The 24,357-nt window shown below is 39.8% G+C and overlaps 1 protein-coding gene across 6 annotated transcripts in view; it reads left to right on the top strand.

Annotated features, from left to right (window-relative positions):
* Positions 1 to 9,710: 9,710 nt before the first annotated feature.
* LOC132265810 (hemicentin-2-like) overlaps positions 9,711 to 24,357 on the top strand; it is a 42,275-nt gene continuing 27,628 nt past the window's right edge. For all 6 annotated transcript variants that reach the window (XM_059766587.1, XM_059766588.1, XM_059766591.1 and 3 more), the window contains exons 1-2: positions 9,711 to 9,982; positions 19,778 to 20,394. In XM_059766587.1, coding sequence (XP_059622570.1) covers positions 20,298 to 20,394 — 97 coding nt within the window. In that variant the 5' untranslated portion in view covers positions 9,711 to 9,982; positions 19,778 to 20,297. The remainder of the gene's footprint in view (positions 9,983 to 19,777; positions 20,395 to 24,357) is intronic.

Below are 24,357 nucleotides of genomic sequence, written 5' to 3'. Positions count from 1 at the left end.
ACAATTTTTCTCTATGGATGGTTTTAATTCAATTTCCATGGCATTCGACATCTAGTGTCCGTGCGCAGACGAAATTTCATTAAAATTCTACAAGACTGTATTGAAGGGAGGTCAAGGGGTCAAAAGACAGAGAAGCTTCTCATGAATTATTGAATTGAATGGATTATCATATTTTTTCCAATGGGAATATGTCTTTTGCAGTGCGGTACTTGATGTCAATAATTGAGAAAAGACACTCCCACTGCTTTTCCATCCGAGCCTTGCATTATAGCCTCTCTACTCTACAGGCTCAGAGCACTAAGAGAAGAGCAGAGAGAAATCCTCAGCAATACCAATTTGTTGAGTCTTTTGTCCTCTATGGGATTTGCAATTTGTTACAAAACAGGAGGAAAAAATCCACCCCGAGGGCGGCAGGGATGTAATCTGATTGAAAGAGCGGAGCGTTTGGGTGGCGGAAGAGAGCCTCCATGGGAGAAAGCTCGCGCGCGCGAGGGCTTTTCGCGATATATGGCAATTCGTGCAGAGACGAAAGAGTGTCATGAAATAAATATTCATAAAACGCATTCACGCCAAGTGGAAATTCCCTCCATTTCCTGGGCATTAGTTGCCATGTCCCCTCTTGTGCATCTCATGAATGTCAAATGCGATGTCTCCATGGAATATTCTTATGCACGCGGAAGGGAAATTGTTTCACATTTTTATGAGTTTTTTTTCCCCGGGTCAAACACAGAATACATACACTTACCTTAAACCTCATTGCTTATTTAGCAAGAAGCATTTTCAGAGAATCACATTCCTTGCGCACATAAATTGTGGGTGAATTTGTCTAGATTTGCCACAAGTGGAAACCAAAAAGCATTAGAGATGCGAAAGAAAATTTCCCACACTTGTCATTTATCATTTTCCTCTGCGAAAACATCCACAAAACGATGAGTTGACTTCCGACACATCCACAGAAATGACGATGAAGATGGTGTCAAAGGGAATGGGTGGAAAAATTGAGATTGTAATCAACAAAATTACCAGAATCTGTTGCTGCCTCGTGATTCTCCCCACGGCCAGAGCTTTGGGTCTCGGTCGTAAAAAGTTAAAATGATGTGACATGGCAACTGTGTTTAAGAGGCCAAACCCTTGTGGATTCCATTCAAGGATGATGCGGCAGCGATACAAGAGGTCGTGATGAAAAATGCTGTTCTGTGACCAATAGTGATTGAATGGGATATTCTGTCCTGAATTTTCAACTGTCTCCGATCCCTATAAAAAGTAACTCCTCTCTGAAGTGCGTCATCAGTGATATACCATCAATGGCAAGGCTTTCCCAGAGAAAATTCAATGAGACCGTCTTACAAAATTTGAACTACACAATTGTATGAAAGTTTTCCAATCAGGATTAGTGGTTTCTCCCAATCATGCCGCATTAGGGATTAAAAGGAAAGACTCTTTACACAATATTAACAACATTTGATGAATTTTCACTGCGACCTGGAAAAGATACCAATAACTTGTACAGTTGCAAGGTGTTTTTTTTTTTCAGCATGAAACAGATAAATTCTCCACAGGAAATCTCATCGAAGCTCCACCAGAATGTCTCTTTACCAACCAACTTTTGCAGTCAAGTCACGAAAGCTCAGTGACTGGACGTTGGTGGTCGATGAGAGTGTGAGAAGGTAGAGTGAAAGAGAGCCCACTGTGTGATGCAATCAAAAAACCATTTAACTTTCGTTACATCTGGTTCAAGATGTGAAATTTTCACCACGATCTCGCCCGTAGTCGAAGAATCCAGAGGGAAAAGCGAGTCTCTAATTCAATTTTATTGTCATGATGATGTTTGCACAAGAATGACTTTTCATTAGAAACTATAGATTCTATCGAATTGGAGGAGACACTTCAGTCCAGAGGGTATTGCGGAAGAGGTGAATTTATTTCAACGGTTCTCCTTTTTTCATAAAAAAAAATTATTGGACGTTTTTTTATCATACAACATCCTGGTCAAATTTAAGTACAACGAAGCACCATCCAACCCTCCGTAATGTTTTCTTTGCGCTGAACTTTGTCGGCTCAAAATGGCATTTATAACATTTAAAAGACGAGGGACGAGGTCAACAAGATCTCAATTAATCATGCGCTGAAACTTGTTCCCTTCCGCCTCGATGGTTAGCATATTTTGCAGCAACGATAAATTACGAGAGATGCAAAATGGTTGGTTTGGCATGGAAAGAAAATCACCCCGAAGGAGTTCATTTGTGCCTCTCGAACAATAATTTGTTCTTGTCATCATTTTGGTGGCATTAAAATTCGCATATTAATTGTGGGGTGAATAAATTTTTCCCACCCTCTTGTGCTAGCGCGCAACTAACAAGCAGCCAAGAAATGCGGTGAAATTTATTCAATAAATCTCTCTATTTCCACTGCAATTGAGATTTTCAGGCGAAAACTGGGTGCTCTCCAACTATATAGCGAAATTAGGCACATCACCTTTTGCATCCTGAATTCAGGCATTGCCATCCTTGGCTGAAATTGTTTCAAGATGGTGAGAGTCAGACTAAGAAAATTAACATAATGAACTTATAGCTCCAACAAATTTATGCATCGTCTGTTACGAATCCACTTATACCACCCCCTTTGGTCCTTGCTGATGAGCTCAAGGCATTTGCCATTCCATCCACCTTGAAACACGCTCCTGAACGCTGCCACGACGGTGATTGCCTGTGGAAAATATGTGTTGTGTGCTTTGAATATCATCTCCCAGTGTTATTTATAGTGAAATACAAGATTCTGGCTCACCTTCAAGTCATGTATGTTTTCAATAGAATATTCAACACTGGCTGCAAGACTTGGCACTGCACAGCCGCACCATTTCCATATAAATCCACAGAATGTCACAAGAAATCTCTATTACGCTCTCATGACATATCATCTCTGTCACAATATCAGCTTTACCAATTGGAAGTTTTCCCAATTACCCAGAAATTCTAGTCTTCTGAAACTAGAGATTGAGCTATAGTTAATGTGAATTAATCAATAAGAAGTCAGAAAGCTTTGTGGCCAAAGAAGAGCATAGAATTTGCACATAAGTTGAAATTCTCTGACATCTTAATTGGTTTCTTTCACAATTTCCTAACGTTTCCGAAGATATTACTAATCTATAAATTTATAATTGAAATTCTGATCAAATTCAGGAAGTGTTGAAAGCCTCCAAAATGGAAAATGAAGAACTCATTTGTAAACCACAATTATCGCAATTTTGAGACCGAAATTGTATTAAAGAGATTAGACAATGCAATGAAAAGTTATTGCCGAAGCTTTTAAAAATTCTATTATCAAATATTATACAAAATTGAAATGACAAAATTCTTCTTGGCAACCGGAATTTCTAATTTGGCATCAAATGCGGCGGAAGATTGCTTCACATCATGTAAGAAGGTAAATATCCTTGTACTATGAGATTGCTAAATGAAAGCTTCGTTTGCTATTTACCAATATGGTTTTGATGGTAAATCAAAGACATTTGCAGTAGAAACATATTTGCTTAAGCAATTTAGTTTTCACATAGAATCTAATACGAAGTGAAATGCAAATTTTTACAAGACTCACGTGAAAATGTCTTGTACGCTTATTCCTGGAAATTCCGCCAAAATGTGCTTTCGTGAGGAAAGTCGTTGGCAGAAATTTGAAGTGATGCTTGAAGAATGCAACTGAGTGTCATATTCACGATGCACTTTTCTGAGATTGCTTGGCTGACTTCCATTGGCAAACACTTTCAGTGCTTGCAAAATGCTCCGTGTGACACATGTCTTCATCTAGCAGTGTCGTCACGCGAGGTGAGCTTACCTGGGGCCATGGCATTGCCAACAAATTGCCGCGAAGTGGATGATTTGCAGCAGGAAGATGAAAGATTCCTCGCTGATGGCAAATTGATTGTTTATCAACTGCCGAGTGTGGGTGAAGGTATGTGAAAGGGGTTGAAAATTGCAATGTAAATTGCTGGCACAACAGCGCGCACCCACCTGAATTGGCAATCTCTCGTTCTCACGCACGGTAATTCGTGCCTCAGGACATATGTGAGGGTGTTGTGGCATGGGGTGCGAAGTAAGAGGAAGAAGCGAAATTGGAAAAGACGAAAAAGACAAACAAGTGTCTTATATTGTTGTTTGTTGACGTTCGAGCATAAATTTTGCACCCTCGCCTCTCATGAGAATGGCAAGTAAATAGAGAGCGACTCACACCCAATCATGATGGGCCAAAGAACTCACAGGGATTCAGGCATGATTGATGGCTCGTTGTCAAAATATGTTGTCCAATTATTAGTTTACCTTCGCTCCACCAATCGAAATATTCATTATTTCCCCAGCGAGTGTGGTTTTTCCGTGCGCGCGGGCGGAAAAAAATTTCCCGCCCCCCACAAACTTCACCCACAGCGAGGGGTGAAATTAATTGTCCTAATTAAAATTGACTAAGAGGCTCTCTACAGGGAGAGATTAAGTGTTTGAGATGATAAAAATCCCTCCCCATAATGCGATCATCAATCAATTTTCCCATAGAAGCTCTGGTGGCGCATGAAGAGGGCTTTTCATGACTTCAGGCATTTCCGCGTGCGGAATTGACGGAAAGAAATTACCCTCGAGCTGACAAGCGATGCATCAGAACATTAATTTTCGTGACCATTCAGTGGAACAGGTGCACGTTTACTGGTCTCACGATGAGCTTTTCCTTTTGTGCTCGTCCCTCTGCCCAGCTCTTCTGCGCACTTCCCCGCCTGGGGAAAGTCCTCACGGCTTGAAGCCCTTTCCTTTTGAGAAATAAGGAGAGTCATTCGCATGAGTAACTACCAGACGAGAGATGGAGTGAATTGATACATCCTTATAGAATTTAGAAAAGCAAATTAATCAGAAGATTTGTTATGATTGTTTAGCATACAATTGAGAATTGTGATGAATTTCTCACATGATGTAAACAATCTTGTTCATCAATTCGATTGAAATTCACTGGACAAATCATTGTCCTATGTTTGTGTTCAATTGTTTACTGAGGAGGGCCGATGAAATTCAATTGCCACCATTGCCACATTTTACTTTAGACTATAATGCCAGGTAAATGGTGTGGTTTTTGGAGTGAATTACAAAATCATGCACCCTCACTGTGCTGAGTATTGCTAAATGGGCTGCTGTGAAATTAGGGAACAGTAAAAGAGCTTATGGTGTACCGAAAAGTAGATTTATCCTCCGCAGAATTGGCTTGAGAGACAGTGAGCAGTAAATTTCATGAGTTGGAAGAGGAAAATTTCCTTTGGAATCCTCCCGGCTCTTCACCATCCAAATGATAACAATCAATTTTCACGGGGCACAAGAAGTCCTCTCTCTCTCTGTTTCCCTCGATTTGTATGGTATATTTTCTTTTTTTTTTAAACTTAATTCTAAGGATTTGTTTCTCTTTCTCATTCTTTTCTCTCCTTTGTGGTTTGCCCTTCGCTCAAACTGTGTGTGTGGCATCTGCAATGACTCGGAATGACCTTTATTTTCCGGATACCGGAACACAAAGGCGAGCAAAACACCCGGAAAGTCCCAATGAAAATTCAATGCGAGCTTTTTTGTGTCGACCGGTCGTCGCTCTCAAATGTCCTTAGGAAGTAAGTGGTCCGGAAGAAATGGAAAGAAAGTGAGGAATGTTGATGGAGAATCCATGAAAGTCACATGTGATTGTGAAGAGGAAAATTCCACAGCAGCACAAATGTGCATATTTGGTGCCGGATGAGGGCAAACCAGCGGATGGGGTGAAAAATTCCTCCCAGGTATATCTGCACAGTTTCCACCCCTAGATATTGATGCATCAAAGAATCATTGTGAATAGCATAGAGTGAAATATGGTTTCAACAATTTCACCATTTGTTTGCATCCCTCGTGCATTTGAGGAACATTTCCAACCATGCCCATTGTCAATGGTGGAGAATTTCATGGGGGGGGGGGGGGGGATGGGTGTATTTTTTCCAAGCCACCCTCAATGTCCTCAAACCGACTGATTTCACTTTGAAACCGAGCACACTCTCGAGAGGAAATTCTATCTATTGCATGCGGGATTCGATATTTCATTCTCTCTATTGTCAACTTCTTTTTTGTTCCACATCCTTCCGTTGCGACTGACTTGTGAATTGAAGTTCCTTTTTTCCCAGAGACCGAGGAATTGCTGAGTGACTTTCTTGTGATCAATACGTGTTGAACACTTCCTCATTCTGATACAAATTTGTCCCTTAATTCTGCTGTGATCAAATAACAAAGTATGCATCCGAAAGTTCGGATATTAAAAAGGAAATACCACAAGAGAGTGCTTGAATGAAATGTCGAGAAGACTTGCGGAAGAATCAACAATTCTCCTTTCCAATTACACGCGAGCGCGATCAAAAGTTCTCAACAGTCTTGCAGAATTTCTCCAGACAATGATTGACGATCCATCCCAATTTTCCTTCACCCCAGTGTGTCTCTTGTTATTGAAAGTTTTCCCATCTCTTGCAATAACGATGCATCATTTCGTGAAATGCTGCGGGGAGAGCTTTTGTGCCAGGAAATTGGGAAACAATTCCACTGCAGTTGATAGGAGATTTTCAAGTGATTCGTTTGGAATATGATATACTCAAAATAATGAACTTTCACAGACAGAATGGGAGTGCAATATCTAGGAAATAGACTTTTCATCAAAAATTAGACAATTGACGAAAGTATATTTTCACAAATCATTCATGAATTGTTGCCGTTTCGAGTGGAACAATTGTTAAAATGGGCGAGTGAGAAGTGTTTTCCCCGTAATTTACTAAAATATGGACAATTTCAATTCATCTCGTGATATAAGTACAAACAACCCAAAACCACCACATCATTGCAACATTTCCAAACCGCAGTTGAATTTAGCGCGAGAGAATGCTTTTGCTTTTCTATATTACAGCAGAGTTGGAAGCTTCTGTAGATGACCATGCAATCTGCATCGTCTATAGAAAATATGACGTAGAAGAATTTGGCGCGACGATAGAAAACCCCTCAATGCATGAGTTTAACTCTAGATATCACTACTGGTTGCCATGTTAACCAATCTTCGAAAAAGCATTTGATTCGTATTCAATTTCTGTTAAATCCTGTGCTAATGAGTTCTTTTGAAATGTGTTATTTCCATACATTTTAATAATACTCACATTTCCCGTAATAATCCTTTTTCATCACTGTGCAAAAATGAAATTCTTGGAAAAGGGTTCTGCAAATACGCAATTTTCATAAAATCCATATTGAATTGCACAATTAATTGTGTGTATTTTGCAATTCAATAGGGCAATAAATCCTCTCTTGATAAACCTATGCTGTAATGCAGTTTGAAAACATTCATTTCCAATTCACTATGTATTGCAAAATCATTCCTGCTGAACTTGGCAAAAGTCGCACAGCATCAAAAACTGTCTCTGGTGATTTGCAACTCTGCCCTGCAGCTGCCGAGATGAGGTGGCAGATCTGCTGGGCACGGCAAAACAATTCAAATGATTCACTGCAATATACAACCCTCATGGTGGATGGGAATTAACTGCGGTGGGAGTTTGCCAACTCCCACATCCTCGCGGTGTTTGTGCTCTCCATTTCGAGAATTGCACATAATATTAATTTATTGGAGTGTAAATAGCCTCGTGTACCTTCCCAAAACCACTTTCTGTAGCCCAGTGAAGCAATTGACTTTCCAGAGGCAATGTGGTGTCTTTCTATCATGGTGAAATTCCTCTTGCAAGAAAAGCTCCAGCTCCAAAGCCAACAATGGCATCTGAAAATCGAATTTTTCCAATTCAACGAACCAGTTAATCTTCACAAGTTGCTGAAGGTAGAAACTTTCAACCTGCGGAGCTTTCCCATATCCCGTACATCTTCATTCGCATTTTTCTCGTCTGCCATCGATTTGCCAGAGACGATATTCCATCTTTTCTGTTCGTGTGTGAAAATTCCTCATTCACATCGCCACATTTAGGGATAAGTTTGACCTGGAGGGTTGTCGGGATCACGAGAGAGCTTTTGGTGAGGCACAAAAGTGATCGCGTAGTTGAGTATTTCGTCAGACAATAGAAAAAAGCTGCAAAGCTCTACTATAAGTGGCAAAGAGGGCTCTTTTATCTCTACTTAATTCAATGGGTGACGCAAGGGAGGCAATGATAAGGCCAAACACCCCAAGTTTCTTGCGAAAAGGGGAAGTTTTCAGTCTCTCTGTGCGACCACTGATAAACCCCTTTTCATTCCCGAGAGAAAACACTTGATTTACAGACGTAGATAAACAGAGGAATGATTGGGACTTGAGGAGGGATTTCTGAGACAGACAAGATGATATCATAGCATTTTGATGGCTCAAAGCGAGACTTGCCAAACAGGCAATTCCTCTGATTTGCCAATCGTTTCATTAGATCAACGATATTCTGAATATATTCCATACTGGACGTTAAGCACAACATGGAAAAGCTCTTTAGTTTTGAGAAATCATCCAATTGCAGTGCCTCTTTTCGCGCTCACTCGCTTTTTTTCTCTCCCTCCCAACATTTCATGGACATACTTTCATGGTAAATTGAGGGCTCTTCAGCATGCACATTAATCTCACTGACCCGCCTTTTCCCAGAGGTTAGCGATGCTATCGCCAGGGCTTATGGAGTGTTGAATTTGTTGCTCAAGAAACGGCTCATGAGGGGTGCTTTTTCCGGATTTTCTGATTTTCACAAGAGATAGCGATAGCTAAAGTGTAGGGGTGCGATTGGAAAGGCTTTTTCCGGCAATTTGAACACCTTTTCACCATAACATCTTTTATCCTCGGCGAGAATTTTCCCCATTCATAAGGAAACAAAAGTTTAAATAACTCCTTTGGAACGATGAAGCATGAGTTTTCTACATATTCAAACTTGGTAATAATAATCCGACACATTTCATAGATAATAATAAAAGTACCATGAGAAAAAACAAAAACATTTTTAAAATGTTCTTTTGCTAAGATTCCTATACTTTTACACTGTGAAATCATTCCTTTTTCAGTGCAAAATGGAGTTGTCTATAAGTAATTGAAAATGTTCAATCCTTGGTTCAAATGTAAAGATTAAAAGAAATCGTCTGTCCAATCTAAAATCACAAGATCTGCTCGAAAATATCCACAAATGAAAGAAAAGACGCAAAAATGAATTTTTTATTAATCATTTCAGAAAATCATCGATTCAGAATCTAAAATAGACTTGTTAAGGGGAAGATAATATAGTCACTCTCTTGAGATTTTGCTGTGTTTAGATGTAATTCATTTTTTAAGATCTGCATTGCTAGTCAAGTAGCGAGAGAATCGAGTTTCAAGAATAAAAACATATTCACGGTGTCATTAATTAAAAGTTAACTGGCGAGGTAAGTCACCTCACTTGCTCCCCTCTCGAGTCGCCACGGAAGATCCTCGACCTTCAGTGAGCGTGTCGCGAGGGTCTGAAAGGGGGAAGAATGTGTGGGAATCACCCACTTTCAGCAGTCTCCTGGCCGCGGAGCCCATCGAGGCGGAACAGCGGGTCAGCAGTGCGTGTCGTTCGCGCCAAAGACCCACCATCTGGCGAGCGATAGACTCATGCAGTGCGGAGCATGAGAGTGAAGCGGTGGGAATGCTGTTCCCACAGACTCTGCGCGAAGGCAGCGGCGACAGTGGCTGAAGAAGGGAGACACGAATAGTGGTTCAGTTCACGCGCGACCGTCCATCGAAGCGGGCACAAGTTTGCCAGAGCACGGTGGGTTTCAGTGAGCCTGAGAGTATCTGGTGTGGCTGGAGGACTCTGACCGAAGGCAGGAAACGACAGGTGGTGAGAGTGAGACACCGAGGAAGAGATGTAGACCGCGAGGCAGTGAAATGGTGCAAGAATATCCCATGATCGTGGGATTATGAGAGCAACATTCGTATCTGGATTAAATCCAATCCCCGAAGAGCTTGTAATGCGGCCGGATTTAAATTGAATGTGGTAAAGTGAAGCCCCTGTTCTATTATAGCCCAAATTCTATGTTTTTTTCTGCCTGTCCAGTGGCCAAACCCATGTCTCTCTCGGGAGGTTGAATTTTAATTTAGTCTGCGGACACACACGCTGGGATTAATGAAGACACTATTGCGCCTCCTGCACGACAACCATGGCCAACTGCTGAGGATGGTTTTGGGTGGTGAGGGCATGATGAATCTGAAATAATCCCTTAGGCCAGCATCATGGTTAGTGTGTGTGTGTGTCTCTGAAATGCCACTTGCGAATCGAGGAGGCACCTTAATGTGATTACAAATGAGTGCTTCTGACTCTCCTGTGCACAATCCGGATGACCACATACATGATATCCTCGCAGTGGGACATCCTCTCAATGGTTGTTGAGGGCTTCTCGCATCCAAATCTCTCTCTCTCTCGTCTGATTTTTTCACACTTCCTCCCATGAGTTCCCACAAGTCTGCAAGTGACTTCCACAATCAACCACCCAAAGCAATTCCCATCCGAATATTTGTGAATGACGAGGGAAGGGTGAATTTGTGTTTATTCTTCGGTTTCGTGAGTTACAAATGTGCTCAAGAGGATGCTCAAGTGTTCGTTATTCAGCACGTGATTACTCGGGGAAGTACTACAAGTATATAGTAGAAAATTACGTCTCAAGGTATTTTCTCAACTGGTTTATGGTAAATTGAAGATGAAAACCACTCAATGTCCTGATAATTGCTGGGCAATTCAAATCAAGATATTTGTGGTGCTGTCAATTAGAGTAATAATTGTGACAGTATCATTGTATATATGACACGATGACTTATTGTGAAAATACAAGCTTTCTATGTTTATATGTTAGCTATGTCTCTAGCATTTCCCACGGCATTTTATCTAAACTCTTCCGCTGAAGTTGTACAAAACCACCAACAAAAGTATTGATGAGCTGCCAGTGGCAAAAAGTCGATTATATTCCGCGATTCAAAGTTAGGAACGTGAGAAGGGGTCATGATCGTATTTCGTGGGAGTTTAATTATTTCCCCAACCCTTTCAACAGACAAATGGACGTTCTTTTCAACACACACGCTAGTGCGAACTGTGTGTAGAGAAGGCATCCGCGTAAAAAATGTGGTGAAGACCAAATGAAAAGCTCCATTTTGGGGGGGAAAAGCGCGCAGTGTATGGAATTGAATACTGCACTTGAGTGAAAAATTCTAAATAGAATCCATTCACCTGTCACTGCTGAACTCGCACTTTCCCTCGCATCAGCAAGTGTTTCACAATGAACAAAAGAGGACAAAAAATCTCTCTGGGTGGAGAAGAGTGTGACTGGGGCAGGAAAAATGGTGGTGACACGGGAAGATGACAGCTAAGCGCTCCATGCCACAAAAGAAGACACTGCGGAGTTTTTTTCTGCTCCTCGCGTGAGGGTGAGAAAGTGCAGACAACATTGAAATTGACAACATATTTTTGACAACAGAGACACCCCATAAATCATGTGCGCCACCCCCAAAGCTCTTCCCGGGCAGATGAGCTTTGTACACAATTTGTTCATATGTTTTCCACCCTCTGCTGAATTTGCTCAGGTCTTTTTTTTCCGGACAACAAACACGTCGCACACAGTGCGTGTCTCATTTTTCTTCCACGAAACACCCATTTGCACATTGTTACACTTTTGGCGTAATTCGCCGTACCTTCAGTCGTCCCGACGGGAAAAAAGCTCTCCGGGTCGCCAGAGGCTCACTCGCTTCATTTACTCATCCACCCTTCCGCTTAGGCACGTTCGAGAGCCAATCTTTACTTTTTTCCCCCCAGAACACTTAATGCTTTACGGTGGCCAAAGTTGATTAAAGGTCAGCCAGATCAATTGAATAACTAATCCAGATTATGTAGTTTGTCCACGAAAGAGCTTTTTGTGCTGTTTATTTTTTTTTTTTCAACAGAAACAATAGTATTTCGCTAAAAGCAGGCACTTTTTTTGGGACCAAAAGTCACTCAGAATGATAATTGTGGAATGGAATTTGTCAAAGGTGTGAAACAGCAAAGCTTAATGCTTATTTCTGTGAATTTTAACTACATTTATTCCGAATGTAAATACATTCTGAAAAAAAAGAATAAAGTCACGGCGCAGTGACAGAAGTTGACATTTGAAAAAAAGCCATTTCCACACAGCAAAAAAACCTCTCAATGCTCAATAATTACAGTACCTTCATTCTGTACTTTCCCATCAAAGCATACATACAAAATGCACAGGCTTTTGATTACACACTGCAATCAAAGTGACGGGTGACATTTGGGGTGGAATGACAATTTAAATATCTCCATTAATGCAATTTGTCATTAAAACATACCATTTCGCAATTTATTACATTCCATCAAGCTCCATCCGTTCGTCTATTCACCCACACGCGGTAGGGGAGAAAAAAGAGGAATTTATTTACTCTTTCAAACACTGTTGATGCGCCTACGGAGAAATTGCTAAATTGCGAGGGATGATATTTTATTCGCTTCGCGACGCATTGAGGAAATACTTTCGCTGGGGGATGTTTAAATTTCTATTTTATTGTCGAAAGGCGCCCGGTGGCGGAGGAAAATGCCGATAGGCGTGAGGAAGAATCAACAAAAATTATCAAATCGATCCTCCAAGTGAAGCAGAAAAAGTGGGTTGTGTGAGTGCTTGAGAGGAAAGACTTGGCACAATTCAACCCTCCTCTGATGGTGTCTCATCGTGTGACGAGCTTCCCACGAGCACTCACTTTTTCTTTCAACAGTCTTCGATTTATTTAGCATTCAATTCCTCAACGCACGCTAACGCCCTCAGGGAGGTTTTTCGGATATACAGAGAGGAATTTCACAGCATAATGCGATAGAAGAATTAAAAAGGCGAAAACTTTTGAAGAGAACTTAAAGGATTTTTTCACTTGGTGCAAGACAAACAAATGCCGAGAAATATATTTATTGCTATTAGATTAAAGCTTTGGGGATGATTCTAATAAGAAACAACAACAGCTGAAAGTTTATAATCGCATAAAAAGTGAAAATTATGAGCGAAAATTGAGATTGTTTGGTAGTTTATAGAGCTTAAATGCATCTTTTTGTCTGAAAGTTTTGGATAATTGGACTTCTAATGATCACTAAATTTGTTATATTAGTTAATGGAGTTTCATTTTATCAACACCAAAATTAAATTACAGTCAATCTGCATTATCTTTTGATGAAAGCATTCCAGTTAGAATTTATTTCCAGATATACAATTTTCTTTCTTCAACATTTCAACACAGTTTTCTGTCGCGTGAAAGAGAATCTATAAAAAATGTTGTGTGGGAAAAGCATTTTTCCTCTCTGAAGAACAATTTGGTTTTTTTTCCGTCACAATCAAATATTTCCAAATTGGACGTGTTATTTATTTCTCTTGAAATTTATTTACACTCTCATCACAGAGTGAGAGCTTTCTTTTGTCTGGGGCTTTTCACTTGGAAATTAATTCGATGAGAAATTGATCAAATTACAGCTGCAGAAATGGTGAAAAGCTTTTATTTCTTTGATGGGGAAAAAAGGCCCCGCATGTGTTGACATTCTCTTCTTGCTCCTGCTTTTTCTCATTGGCGCCGGGCTGAAGAAATTGGTGGGTGTGTAAGAAAGCCCTGGAGGAAGTGATGGAACGAGTCCTAAGACATTCTCACGGGAGCTTTGTAGCTCTTTTTCCGCCACTTCCCATGGAGATTGAAATGCCAGAGATTGCGTGGGGTTAATTCAAATTGATTTCATCACACTTTCTCTCTTTCTCACTCATTCTGGGGTGATGAAAATTGAAAGTGAGAGGAATGAAAATTGAAATCTTATCCAAATGACGAAAATCACGATGGCAGTATTACATTGAATTCATCCTCTAAAAATATCTCAACACTGACAATTTTCCTGTCTCCACTTCGTGTTCGCATTTTGTGGGAAATCACTGCTCACGAGGGCTGCCAATTTTGACTTTTGTCAGCTGATTTGAGCCGTGAAGATCAGCGTGAAAGTGCTGTGCAGATTTCCAATTGTGCGCCCCTCGTTAAGTCTCTGTGTTGATCTTTTTCGCATTCCCCAATGAGTCTTGCTGAGGAGAGGAAAATGCGGCAACTCTTGCTTGTTTTACAATAAACCATAAAGTAAATTTATCTGACTCTTGGCAACCGGACAAACATTGAGGTATATAGTACTATGTGAAGATTTAACCCACAGACACAGAAAAGTGAGACACAGTTCTCAGGAGAAAAGCGCTCAACATCTTCCAGAGACTCTATTTCAATGGGGTAAAATGATATCGCCTCGAAGCCAGAGACAATTGCCATATGATTCTGTATTTGCAAGAAAATCTTCTTAACGATTTTGGCATCTCTTTTTCACTCTGACGCGCTTCCTGTGCAAATTTATGTAAATTCTCGTGACATTCGCCATGCTTACCATTAATGCTTCGTGGCACTGAAATTGATTTACAAGTCTTGTGAATGGGAAGACATCTCTTCATTGCGAATTTATCAAGGATTTTCAATTAAGACACCCCAAAGTGCATTTAACTTTGTCGTGTAAATTGTTCCTATCTCCCTCGCACCCAAACTTCATAGTATTTTCATCACAATCTTCTTCCAAAAAGCGACATTTTCCTCCCCATTCCGCACAAAAACCCACCCCTTTCGTGTGATGAATTCATCTGCATAATTCTCACGTTCACAGCGACGGTGAACGGACACGAAGATTGAGTCACGGAGCTTTTAGCATTGCATCTATTCGCCTTCTTATATCTAATTACAAACTCTATTTGTTGTCTTTCGGGAAGTCGAGAAGCTTCCGGCGGAGAATTCATGAGGTAAGAAGTAAAAAAAACCACCGGACGTGACAGTAAACTTTTCTCATTACTTTTACATGTGAATGATGTATTTTCACCTGGACGAAATCTGCCAGTATGAAGTAGAAAATAATTTTCTTTGACTATGTTTAGCACATTGTACAAGCTTTTCAAGCAGAATAAATTTTTAAGCATCATAAATTAATCTTCTTTCCCCGTTATTAAATTCTTTCGCATATTTTTCACAATAAACAACATTTCTTGCCTGCAACAAGAATTCCACTTTAGAGACTCAATTAACAACTTTTTCATTTCCATTCTTAATTCTACTTGCTTCGTGGAAAAACTCACAAGGCTCTGTATTAGGGAAAATAGTCATACTTTAAGGAAATACACTTACTGGTGGATACACATTTCTAAACAAATATCAATTCATGCGATAAGTGGGAAAACTCTACAACAACTCTTGTGGAAAATGGCTAAAAGAAAATTGGGAAACAATCCAATCAGAGGAAAAATCAACAAATTGAGCCAAAGAGTGTAAATAGCGAAAATTGACGTTGTGACGCTTGGAAAAGTGAGCAAATTTCTGTTGTGATTCAAATCACATCGCATCTAAACATAGAAATGATGTTTCAGTCTGTTTTTTGTTGAAATAAATAATTTGAGGAGGCTTTTCTTCTAAGAAGACGCTTTGTAGCACGCTTAGACGATGTGATGAATTATTCAAAGCAGTGTTTTGACAACAAAGACTGGACTTTTCCACACTCAAATTTGGCAGCTAAAGCCACAAATTGGCACATCTTTCTTATTTCATGCAGTGGCATTTTGATACTCTGCCCGAAAGCTCTCATATTTATACATATATAATGTGTTGTGCGTTAGAGTAATGGCATTCAATTTAAATTTTAAATGTCATATTAATGGTGATTATCGGCACTTTGATGAATAATTAATTGAGGCAAAATGTTCGGGGTTCCTGCTGATGAACCCTCACATATTAAATTGAATAATGTGTTCTCTGTCCTGAAAATGAGGATGAAATTCTGCCCAGAGATTCCTTCATTAAAATATTTAACCCAAACATGAGCGGTCTTTTTCAGGTCCATCAAAACGCTGTTGAATTTATATTCGAAATTCGCGGCTGGTTGACACGATATCATGGGTATTGAATTTAATGGTGATTAGTTACCTCCACTTAACCCTATTGAAATACCATAAATGTACAAATCATATACACGCATTACATGTGAAATAATATTCTCATACAAAGAGCAGCGCGGTTTAATTGAAAATTTTGGGAATATTAGCTAATGAAAGTGCAATGACACATGTCACTTACATGTGTTTTGCCTTAATAGAATTTGTTGTATGAATTTTTTACCGAATAACTATGCATTCTTTTATTGGCCATGAAAAATTCTTGAAGCAGAATATAGTGTGAATATTCCATTTACCCACTATGTTAAATACTCTCAGCTGTCTTCACTAATTCTCTCAATGACAATGATGCACCGGGAACCCTTATATTTCACGTGAGTTGCTCTTTTAGTGCCACAATTTTCCTGTCTGACTCATATTAAAGTCGAGCATTTGAATGAATCACACACAGTGCATTGAAATTCGCACTAAAATTAGATCAAATACGAGAGAGAGACCGAATTTCGTGTGACTATTCACTCTAGCCTAGAGCTAGACACTCTCATGTGTAATTTCGTCTCTTCCAAAGTATGAATTTTTATGAGGTTTCATTTTCTATGGATCTTCAGTCCATTATAGCGGAAGAGATCTATCAGATCGCCATATGAAATTGGACAATTTGCCAGTATTTTTATGACATTCTCCATGTTGAGGAGGGAAAAATATTTGCATAACACACCAGAATTTCATATGTGAAACACCACAAATCACAATAAATACATTTTCCTCTCCTTTTGGATATATATTTTATTCTTCGTGCTGTAAAACTCTCCTTGAGTCCAATAAATTCCCGTCACGTTGCAGTGATCATCTTTAAAATTTTTGTACCCAACCAAAAAAAAACCCTCTTCATTTCATACTATACGTCATTCTCCAGCATTATTGATTTGTTTCATGGAGCGTCTTCTTTTTTACATCCATTTCTCTATGGAAATGAAGTCCATTCGTGCTTTTATAGGCCACTTTGGCACATAAATTAGCCCCAATATTTTGGCTTTGGTGAAATGTGTTTCTCCATGCAAAGGAAAAAAAGTCGTGCCAATAATTTACAGTGAATTGACTTGAAATTAAATTATATATTTTTCACGACACTCTGTCTTTGTGCTGTCGCAGAGTCGCGAAAAGGAGTTCACCAGTGGAGGCGCCAAGTGGTGTGCGAAGCACCAGGCGCCTCCGCTGCACTTCACGTTCTATAAATAGATTTTGCGAGGATGTTCGCTATAAAATGAATTTTCACTTAATCCCTCGTGGTGTTGGGGCCATCGCATAAATACTGTGATGATGGAGGAAGACTGTCTTGGGATGGAGAGAAAATCCACAAACAAATTGGGTGTCTTGGCGTTGGAGAGTTCACCACAGAAGAAAATCACTTTTTCACTCACTCTTGCTCTCTTTCTCATCTTCTGCCACACAAGCAAACAGCACAACCCCCAACTGAAAACAGAATGTGGCGAGAAGAGAAGTAGGAAAAAAGAGAAGAAAATTATTATTAACACAATAATAATGTATGAGGGATGTGGTGATTTAAATAAAAAGAAGGGATGCTGAAGTCAAGGCAACAAGGGTGGAATTTCGGCATGTTCCTCTCCAGGTTCTTTCCCTTTTTTGCGTCGCTACTTGTCTTCATAGAAAGGAAAACACTGGGCAACGGTGCAGAAAGTTAGTATGAATCAAATTTGAATAATTCATTCTTAAACTCTCTTCCCCATCACAGTTTCTTCATGTGAAAAATTTCACATATCGCGGGTGAAAGAAAAACCATACAGAAAAGGAGAAATCAAATTCTCCTCTTCCATACATTAAATCTGTACTTCACATGTTGATTTCTAAGTGTGAGTCTTATTTAAACAGAGTAATTATTTTGCACCTATATTCTGATCCTCATTAAACTCCACGTGGACAAGTGCCTTTTCGCTAATTTTCCAGCTACTGCATTTCAGTGAAATTCACCCAGTGCCCAACCAAGGAAAATTCGCTACAAACATCAATGCCCTCTCGCATGATGAGAGTCCATAAAAATTCTCACCCATAATGCCTTGTGACCAATTAGAAAGCGCTCCGCCATGAGAACTTTTCCCGAGAATATGCAAATAAGTCGTGCGTGGAAAGTGCCTTTGAGGATGAAATTTCGAGGGTGGGTTTTTTTGTGCCATTCTTGAGCATCTCTTGAAGAAACAACAAAGGCAAAGGCAACAATTTGATATCGTGAATGAAAAAAGAGAGAGAGAAAGAGACCTTTTGATGGAATATTATCTCGAGTGGAGGAGAAATAAAAAGCTAAAAGGAGGGTTGGAAAAGCAGTAGAAATTCCGAGGGAGAGAAAAAGTATTCCAATCAACTGAATGTTAATTGTTTGATAATTAAAGAGGAAGAGCTCTTTTCCGGCCATTCCACGCCACCCACTGCTTTTCTTCCTCCCTCCACTTTTCCTTCTTCGCCATGGCTTTCAGCAATTGCAAATGGATAGGAATGTTTCATGTGAAAATTCCCCGTTGACAAAAAGAGTAAAACCATAAGCTTATAGAAAACATACACTTTTCTCCCCCTTTTCCTGCCTCCTTGTCGTGTGGCGACTTTTTCCACACCGACGTCTTACTTGCAAGCCAAAGGGGGAGGCTTTTCTGCTGTGTTGTGTATGTGTGTGGGTGCGAAAATTTGGGGCATTTTCTGGAGTTGCCTTCATTTACATTGAGTGCGGACGGAAGAATATTGAAAAGTGTGGTTTTTCTTGGGTAATTTAGCCCACCAACAAATTTACGATCTGTCGTGATTTCCCGTTATAAAGCCACTCTCCATTTTCACATTTTCCCGGAGCTCTTCCGTCCACCCAACCGCCCCCATTTTCACTGTGGCGGAAAATCCAAGAGGATGGGATATAGAATTATTTTTCCGGCTCTCGTATCACGTCGGTGTCCTGTTTATTTGCTCCCTGCTGTGTTTTCTTGTACTATAACCACCCCCGAAAAAATGTTGTGCTCAAGTTAGTCCCACAGCATGTCATGGTGAGGTGTGATTTCTGTGCCTTCCAACGAGGAATGCTCTTACGAGGGCATCCTTTGTGGTATATTTTGAGAGCTCTTGAGACACTTTGCATACTCCACTTCCAATATCTGTGACCACATCATGCTTTCCCGGCCAACCATCATTGTCGAAACGTCCCTCAGCTCAGCTGAAAAAGAGAGCGGGAAAAAGAGGCGAGTCTGTGCGATAATCCCAAAATTTCCCTCAAACACATTTCCGTGGCCGAGAAAAAAGGGAGAGAGAGAGAGGAATGGTTCCAATTTTCATATTTTTCCCACCCACGAACGACGGTCCAACATTTTGTAGGCCAGAGAGAGAGAGAGAGAGAGAGAGGGAGCAAGAGAAGGAAAAGTGTAACAAAGAAGGGGTGGAAATGCAGTAAAAGTTTAATGATCCATTTTACATGATATTCACCCCTTTTTTTGGGGTTTGACTGGAAAAGCTCTCCCTCGCGCACAGTGAGAAAAAAGCTCCGCATGTCACTTCATTTCCCGACTGGAAGGCTTTACGGGTGAAGGGGTGCAGAACAGTAGATAAAATTACCCAAATACATCTTGTTGCTCTTTCCGTCACAAACCCACTCGTGTGGCTTCCGCTCGGCGGCAGGAAAAAAACGGTCTGAAATTGAATAAGTTCCTAAGGCTTATTAAATTTCAGAAAAATTTAGATTTTAAGTCGGTTTGCTCGACAAATTGTATTATAGTACTTTTTCTTGTTAAAGACCTTCTTTTCTCTCTTCTTCACCATCTTTTCAGATATCCTTATGGCATTTCAACAGACGTGAAGTCCACCGACGTTGTCAAAGGGGCATTGAATGTGCGGTGAATGAAAGAAAAGTGTTTAGCTTGAGCAATGGCAGCATAATTGGTATACAATTTCTTTGAGGAAAAGCACCAATTATAGAGCGTCAAGAGTGGTTTCAGGCACTTTCGTGGGACTTTTATCGATTTCAGACGAGTTTATAAATGAAATGTGAATTGAAGAGACACGTTTTAAATTAATAATTCAATGAAAATTGCATTTTAGTCAAAAACATACATAGGCAGAAAGCAATTAATCTGCCAATCTTCCAATGAATGCATAAAGAAAAGAAACTTACCAAAGTAATTGCTGTGAAGTGTAGGAATATCCTGAAAAATTGTGCTAATATCCTCCATGATGGTTCATTCAGTGGTGTGCTAATCACTTAATTGGCCAGTCAATTGAATCATCCACAGAGCATTTCCTCGTTTTTCCTCCCTCTTCTGTGAACGTGGAGATAATTGTACTTGAAAAATGCATACAAGACGTGCTAATTGGAGTGAAAACAGCTGGAGATGGATTCTCTTCACATTCGCCATCATCAACTTCTGGTGTGGAACTAAATGTGAAGGTATGTGACACTTTTTTCATCACTGCACAAGCTCTCATTAGGCCAATCGATGATCTCAGAGTGAAGGGGTTTGCAATTGAGCAGAGACGAGTTAGAAAGTCTCTTCAGTTCGAAACAGCAAAGAAAAAGTTTGTTCTACCATCGCTAGCACACTATAAAATTTATCTGTACTAGAAATTAATTTGACATCGGAAAAAATTATGACAAGTAAGATAGAGATTGAAAATTAATTTAATGTTTAGTCTTTTGACATTTCTCTGTGTTGCTTTTATTTTTATTTCAAAATTACACTGTTGCGGAAAAACATTACTCCAAGTAAACAAGAATTGAAAGCATGACGCAACCAGCGAAAACTTTTCAAGTTACTTGGATAAATAATATATATTATTGCCATTATTGCACCACATGGAAATTTTCCCACATTATTTCTCTATACTAATTGTCTAAATTTTGTCATTGATAGAATAATAATAACAAAATAGGGTTCTTGACTCCCCTTTGAATAGATAATCGTCAATTTTTGCCCTCCTTCACATCATACGGCAATTTATATACAGATTAAAGGGAAAGTCATGAAAATAGATACATAAATAGCACCTGGCAAAATATACAAATATGTATATATTCAGTGAAAAATACTAAATATATAAATAAATAAATGATTGAGGATACATACATGCGGATAGGAGTGTACATATAGAAACGTATGCAATGCATGCGATTAAGGACTCTTCCGTCCACAGTTATATTCATACTCTTAGCAATTTGCATTGTATATCATAAGGAATTCTGAAATATTTATACTCAGTAAATGTACATTGTAGTTTGTGAGTTATTTTTGATGTGACAACAGAAAAAGATGAATATTTCATAGAACTTTTCTACTGGCGATCCGTAAAATGAAAGCAGTTGGGAATTTTCTAAACAATCCCATTGTTTTAATTATTTCTCCACTATGAACTGTTCTGGATGCATTTTGAGAAATGAACAAAATGCATGCTTCTCAATTAACTGCTCTTTACAATGGCTTTGCATATATTTCACGAATTGTACGCCCTTCTGTACTGCAGCGGCGTAAATTGCGCCAGCAGGACGTTCCCAGTGAAAATGTCCAGAACCCCTTTCAACCGTCCATTTCCGCGTTAAATCATGTGGAAAATTGGGCAAAAAAGTCCTCCCCAAAGCTCCACTGAGGTGATTTCTACTGGAAAATTTCTCAAATGAATTAAATTAGAGCTCCTCTTTTGCTTTTTTCCCTCCCCATGCCCCGTCAAGAAATTAAGTCAACAATTTACAAGAGTGATTTGCATCTGACGTTCTCTTGGGAGATATTTTTGAGATTATCGTTCCCTCGTTTGAAGATGGAGAAGGAGAGAATGCCATAAAATTAACTTAATCCTTTTTCCACCTTCTTCATTGCCATCTTCACGGGTGAATTTCTTTCACTCACCATGAAAATGCGGAGCGCGAGAGCCATGTTTCGGGACATTGAAAGTCATTAAAAAGAAATTGTGGAATTCTCATTAGGGCATGAAGCGGAAGGAGGCACAAGAAAGTGCTGTCCTACCTGTCTTCAGGTAACTAGAGACCATCTTCCTGGGATTTTTTTTCTCAGCCGAGAGTCTCCCGTTTCATCATAATTCGCCATGAATGGCTTTTATGTACTCAAATAGCTGTGCTCGTAATTTGATCATTTTATTGCTCAAGAATCTCCAACACACACACTTACAACCTCGACGGGATGTAATTTAACCCCATCTCCCAGTGTCACATTGACAATACTAATGACCCTCTTGAGTGCTCTTCTTGCCGTTCATCCGTTGAGACATTATCCATTCCCAAAATTCTTCGCAATATCTCACATCTTTTCAGCTCTTTGACGATCTTTTTTGTCCCTTTCACAGATATGTTTTGGGTGGATTCCAATTAGAAATTTACAATCTTCAAGGCGATGTTTTGAAATGAAGAAGTCATATAAATGACAGTATTCTGATCTATATTAATCAAGATATTAATATTTTTTCACGCCAACCCAAGATATATGTGAAGATACGACAAAGAATATGTCACTGATGAGATATCTTGGCAACATTCCCTCACTGGATTTTTGTATGGTTGGAATTTTTTCGAAGAAAGGGAAAATAGACGAAACAAACGACTTGCTAATGCTATCTAATTGGGCCTTTGGATGATGTTACATAGGAATATTTTTGTCCAGGCGCGCAATTTACGGTCAGTGGTTACACTCGGGAGGGTTTTCGAGTTCTAGTCTCACGGAGACATGAAAGAGTCGTGCCAAGAAGTTATCCAAGCCATAGTAAAATATTCATATATGTGCAAGTCGTGGAGAATCGTGGGAAGAAGCCTCGAAATGCAAGATATGTTCGTTCCGGTCATCGTGGAAAAATCACTCGCAACAGATTTAATCACATCGAATAAAAATTCCACAAGTTTGCCAAGCTATAAATAAAGTGACACGGCGAGAGGTGGTGACCTCAGTGTTGAGAAACTTTTACCCACCCTCATGTGGAAGAATGTGGAATCGAGATGGCGATGCTATTTCCTTTGACCCTCTTTCACTCTATGAGCCAGAAGCCAGTAACTTTTCTGATTCTCGAAGGCGGAACTTTCCGGTGAAACTCTATATTCTAGCCTCCTCTTTTTTTCGGGTTAAGAGGAAGAAGGTCGTGTCTCTGCATACACAACAATGTGGCGCGAACAATGAGTTTGAAGAGCCACTGAGAATGAGAAATGTTGGTTGGGATTTTCAGCGAACCGTTTCGTTCACTTCCGCTCAATTCTTATGAGAGAGTCTCTTTTCTTCGAGTGTTTCAAATGGGATGATATTCCCCCTGCTCTGTCGCCGTGCTCTCAGGACAAGATACTCTGTCACAATACACCTCAATTTTCCTCCCTCCCATTGAAAAGTATGCTCTTGTGCACCACTATTTCCACTCTTCCTCGGCAACAGAATGTCCCGGGGGAGAATTGAGGGACGACGAGATGATGTCTCTCTAACCCAAAATATAGTCAGACAATATTTAATGGTTAATTCGAGAAAATGTTTCTATTTAGCCGCCTTCCTTATGACACCATCTAAATTTATCGCCCAAGGGTGCCTCTATATTTGCAATTCCCATTTGAGGCACAAAGGAAAGATGGGAAAATTTGGAAAATCATATTTGGGCGAGGCTCGTGAAGAAATAGTTGAGATAGTTTTGACTGAAATATCGTTTACATTCACCTTTATTTAATTCTGTGAAGTATTTTAATCTCACAGTCTAGAATGAATGGTGAAGTTAAGATGCTTGAAAATAATGAACAAACTCATTATAACTGTGCAGTTTGTTATCTACTCCTTTCCTGAGAACTATTGAAGTTCTCCCTGATCATATTTTACTCAACTATACTTCACAATCCTCGCTTGAGATGCTCTGAAATCCTTTCCAGCAATTGATGTTGGGAATTTTCCAGAGTTGTACTGAAGATTTCCTATAAAAGGTAATGCGTTTTGACGTTAAGCCTCTCAGAAAAGTCAATTGAAGTATAGAAAATGCTCTCTTAAGCTCTCAAATGGAAAATAAGCTCAGGCCAGAGTTGGTGGTTCTTTGTCCAACTTGTGGGTGAATTTATCGGTGGTAATATCTCAAAGAGAAAAGCCATTTGACGGGAATTTCTATCTTCTTCCTCATGTGGTGAATGTGCGGATGCAATAATATGGAAATAATGCGCAGATATTGAACCACACGAGCGGCTATTTAGTCCACCCTGGCCTTCCATATGGTCACAATTTGCCAACCCCACGTATAATTATGAAATTGTGGGGCGCCTCTTGGGCAATTTTTCGGGCAAGTCACGCCAATGGTGGGCGCTTCACGTGTGGCAGAGAGATAATATGATTTTCACGAAAACACCATAAATTACTGAATAATTCACCACACTTCCGACAACACTGCATTGACC

The sequence above is a fragment of the Phlebotomus argentipes genome, unplaced genomic scaffold (genome assembly GCF_947086385.1).
Source record: "Phlebotomus argentipes unplaced genomic scaffold, Phlebotomus argentipes genome assembly contig_5, whole genome shotgun sequence".
Classification (NCBI taxonomy): Eukaryota; Metazoa; Arthropoda; class Insecta; order Diptera; family Psychodidae; genus Phlebotomus; species Phlebotomus argentipes.
The sequence above is the reverse complement of the archived record's forward strand: the minus strand, read 5'-3'. Positions and strand labels throughout refer to the sequence as shown.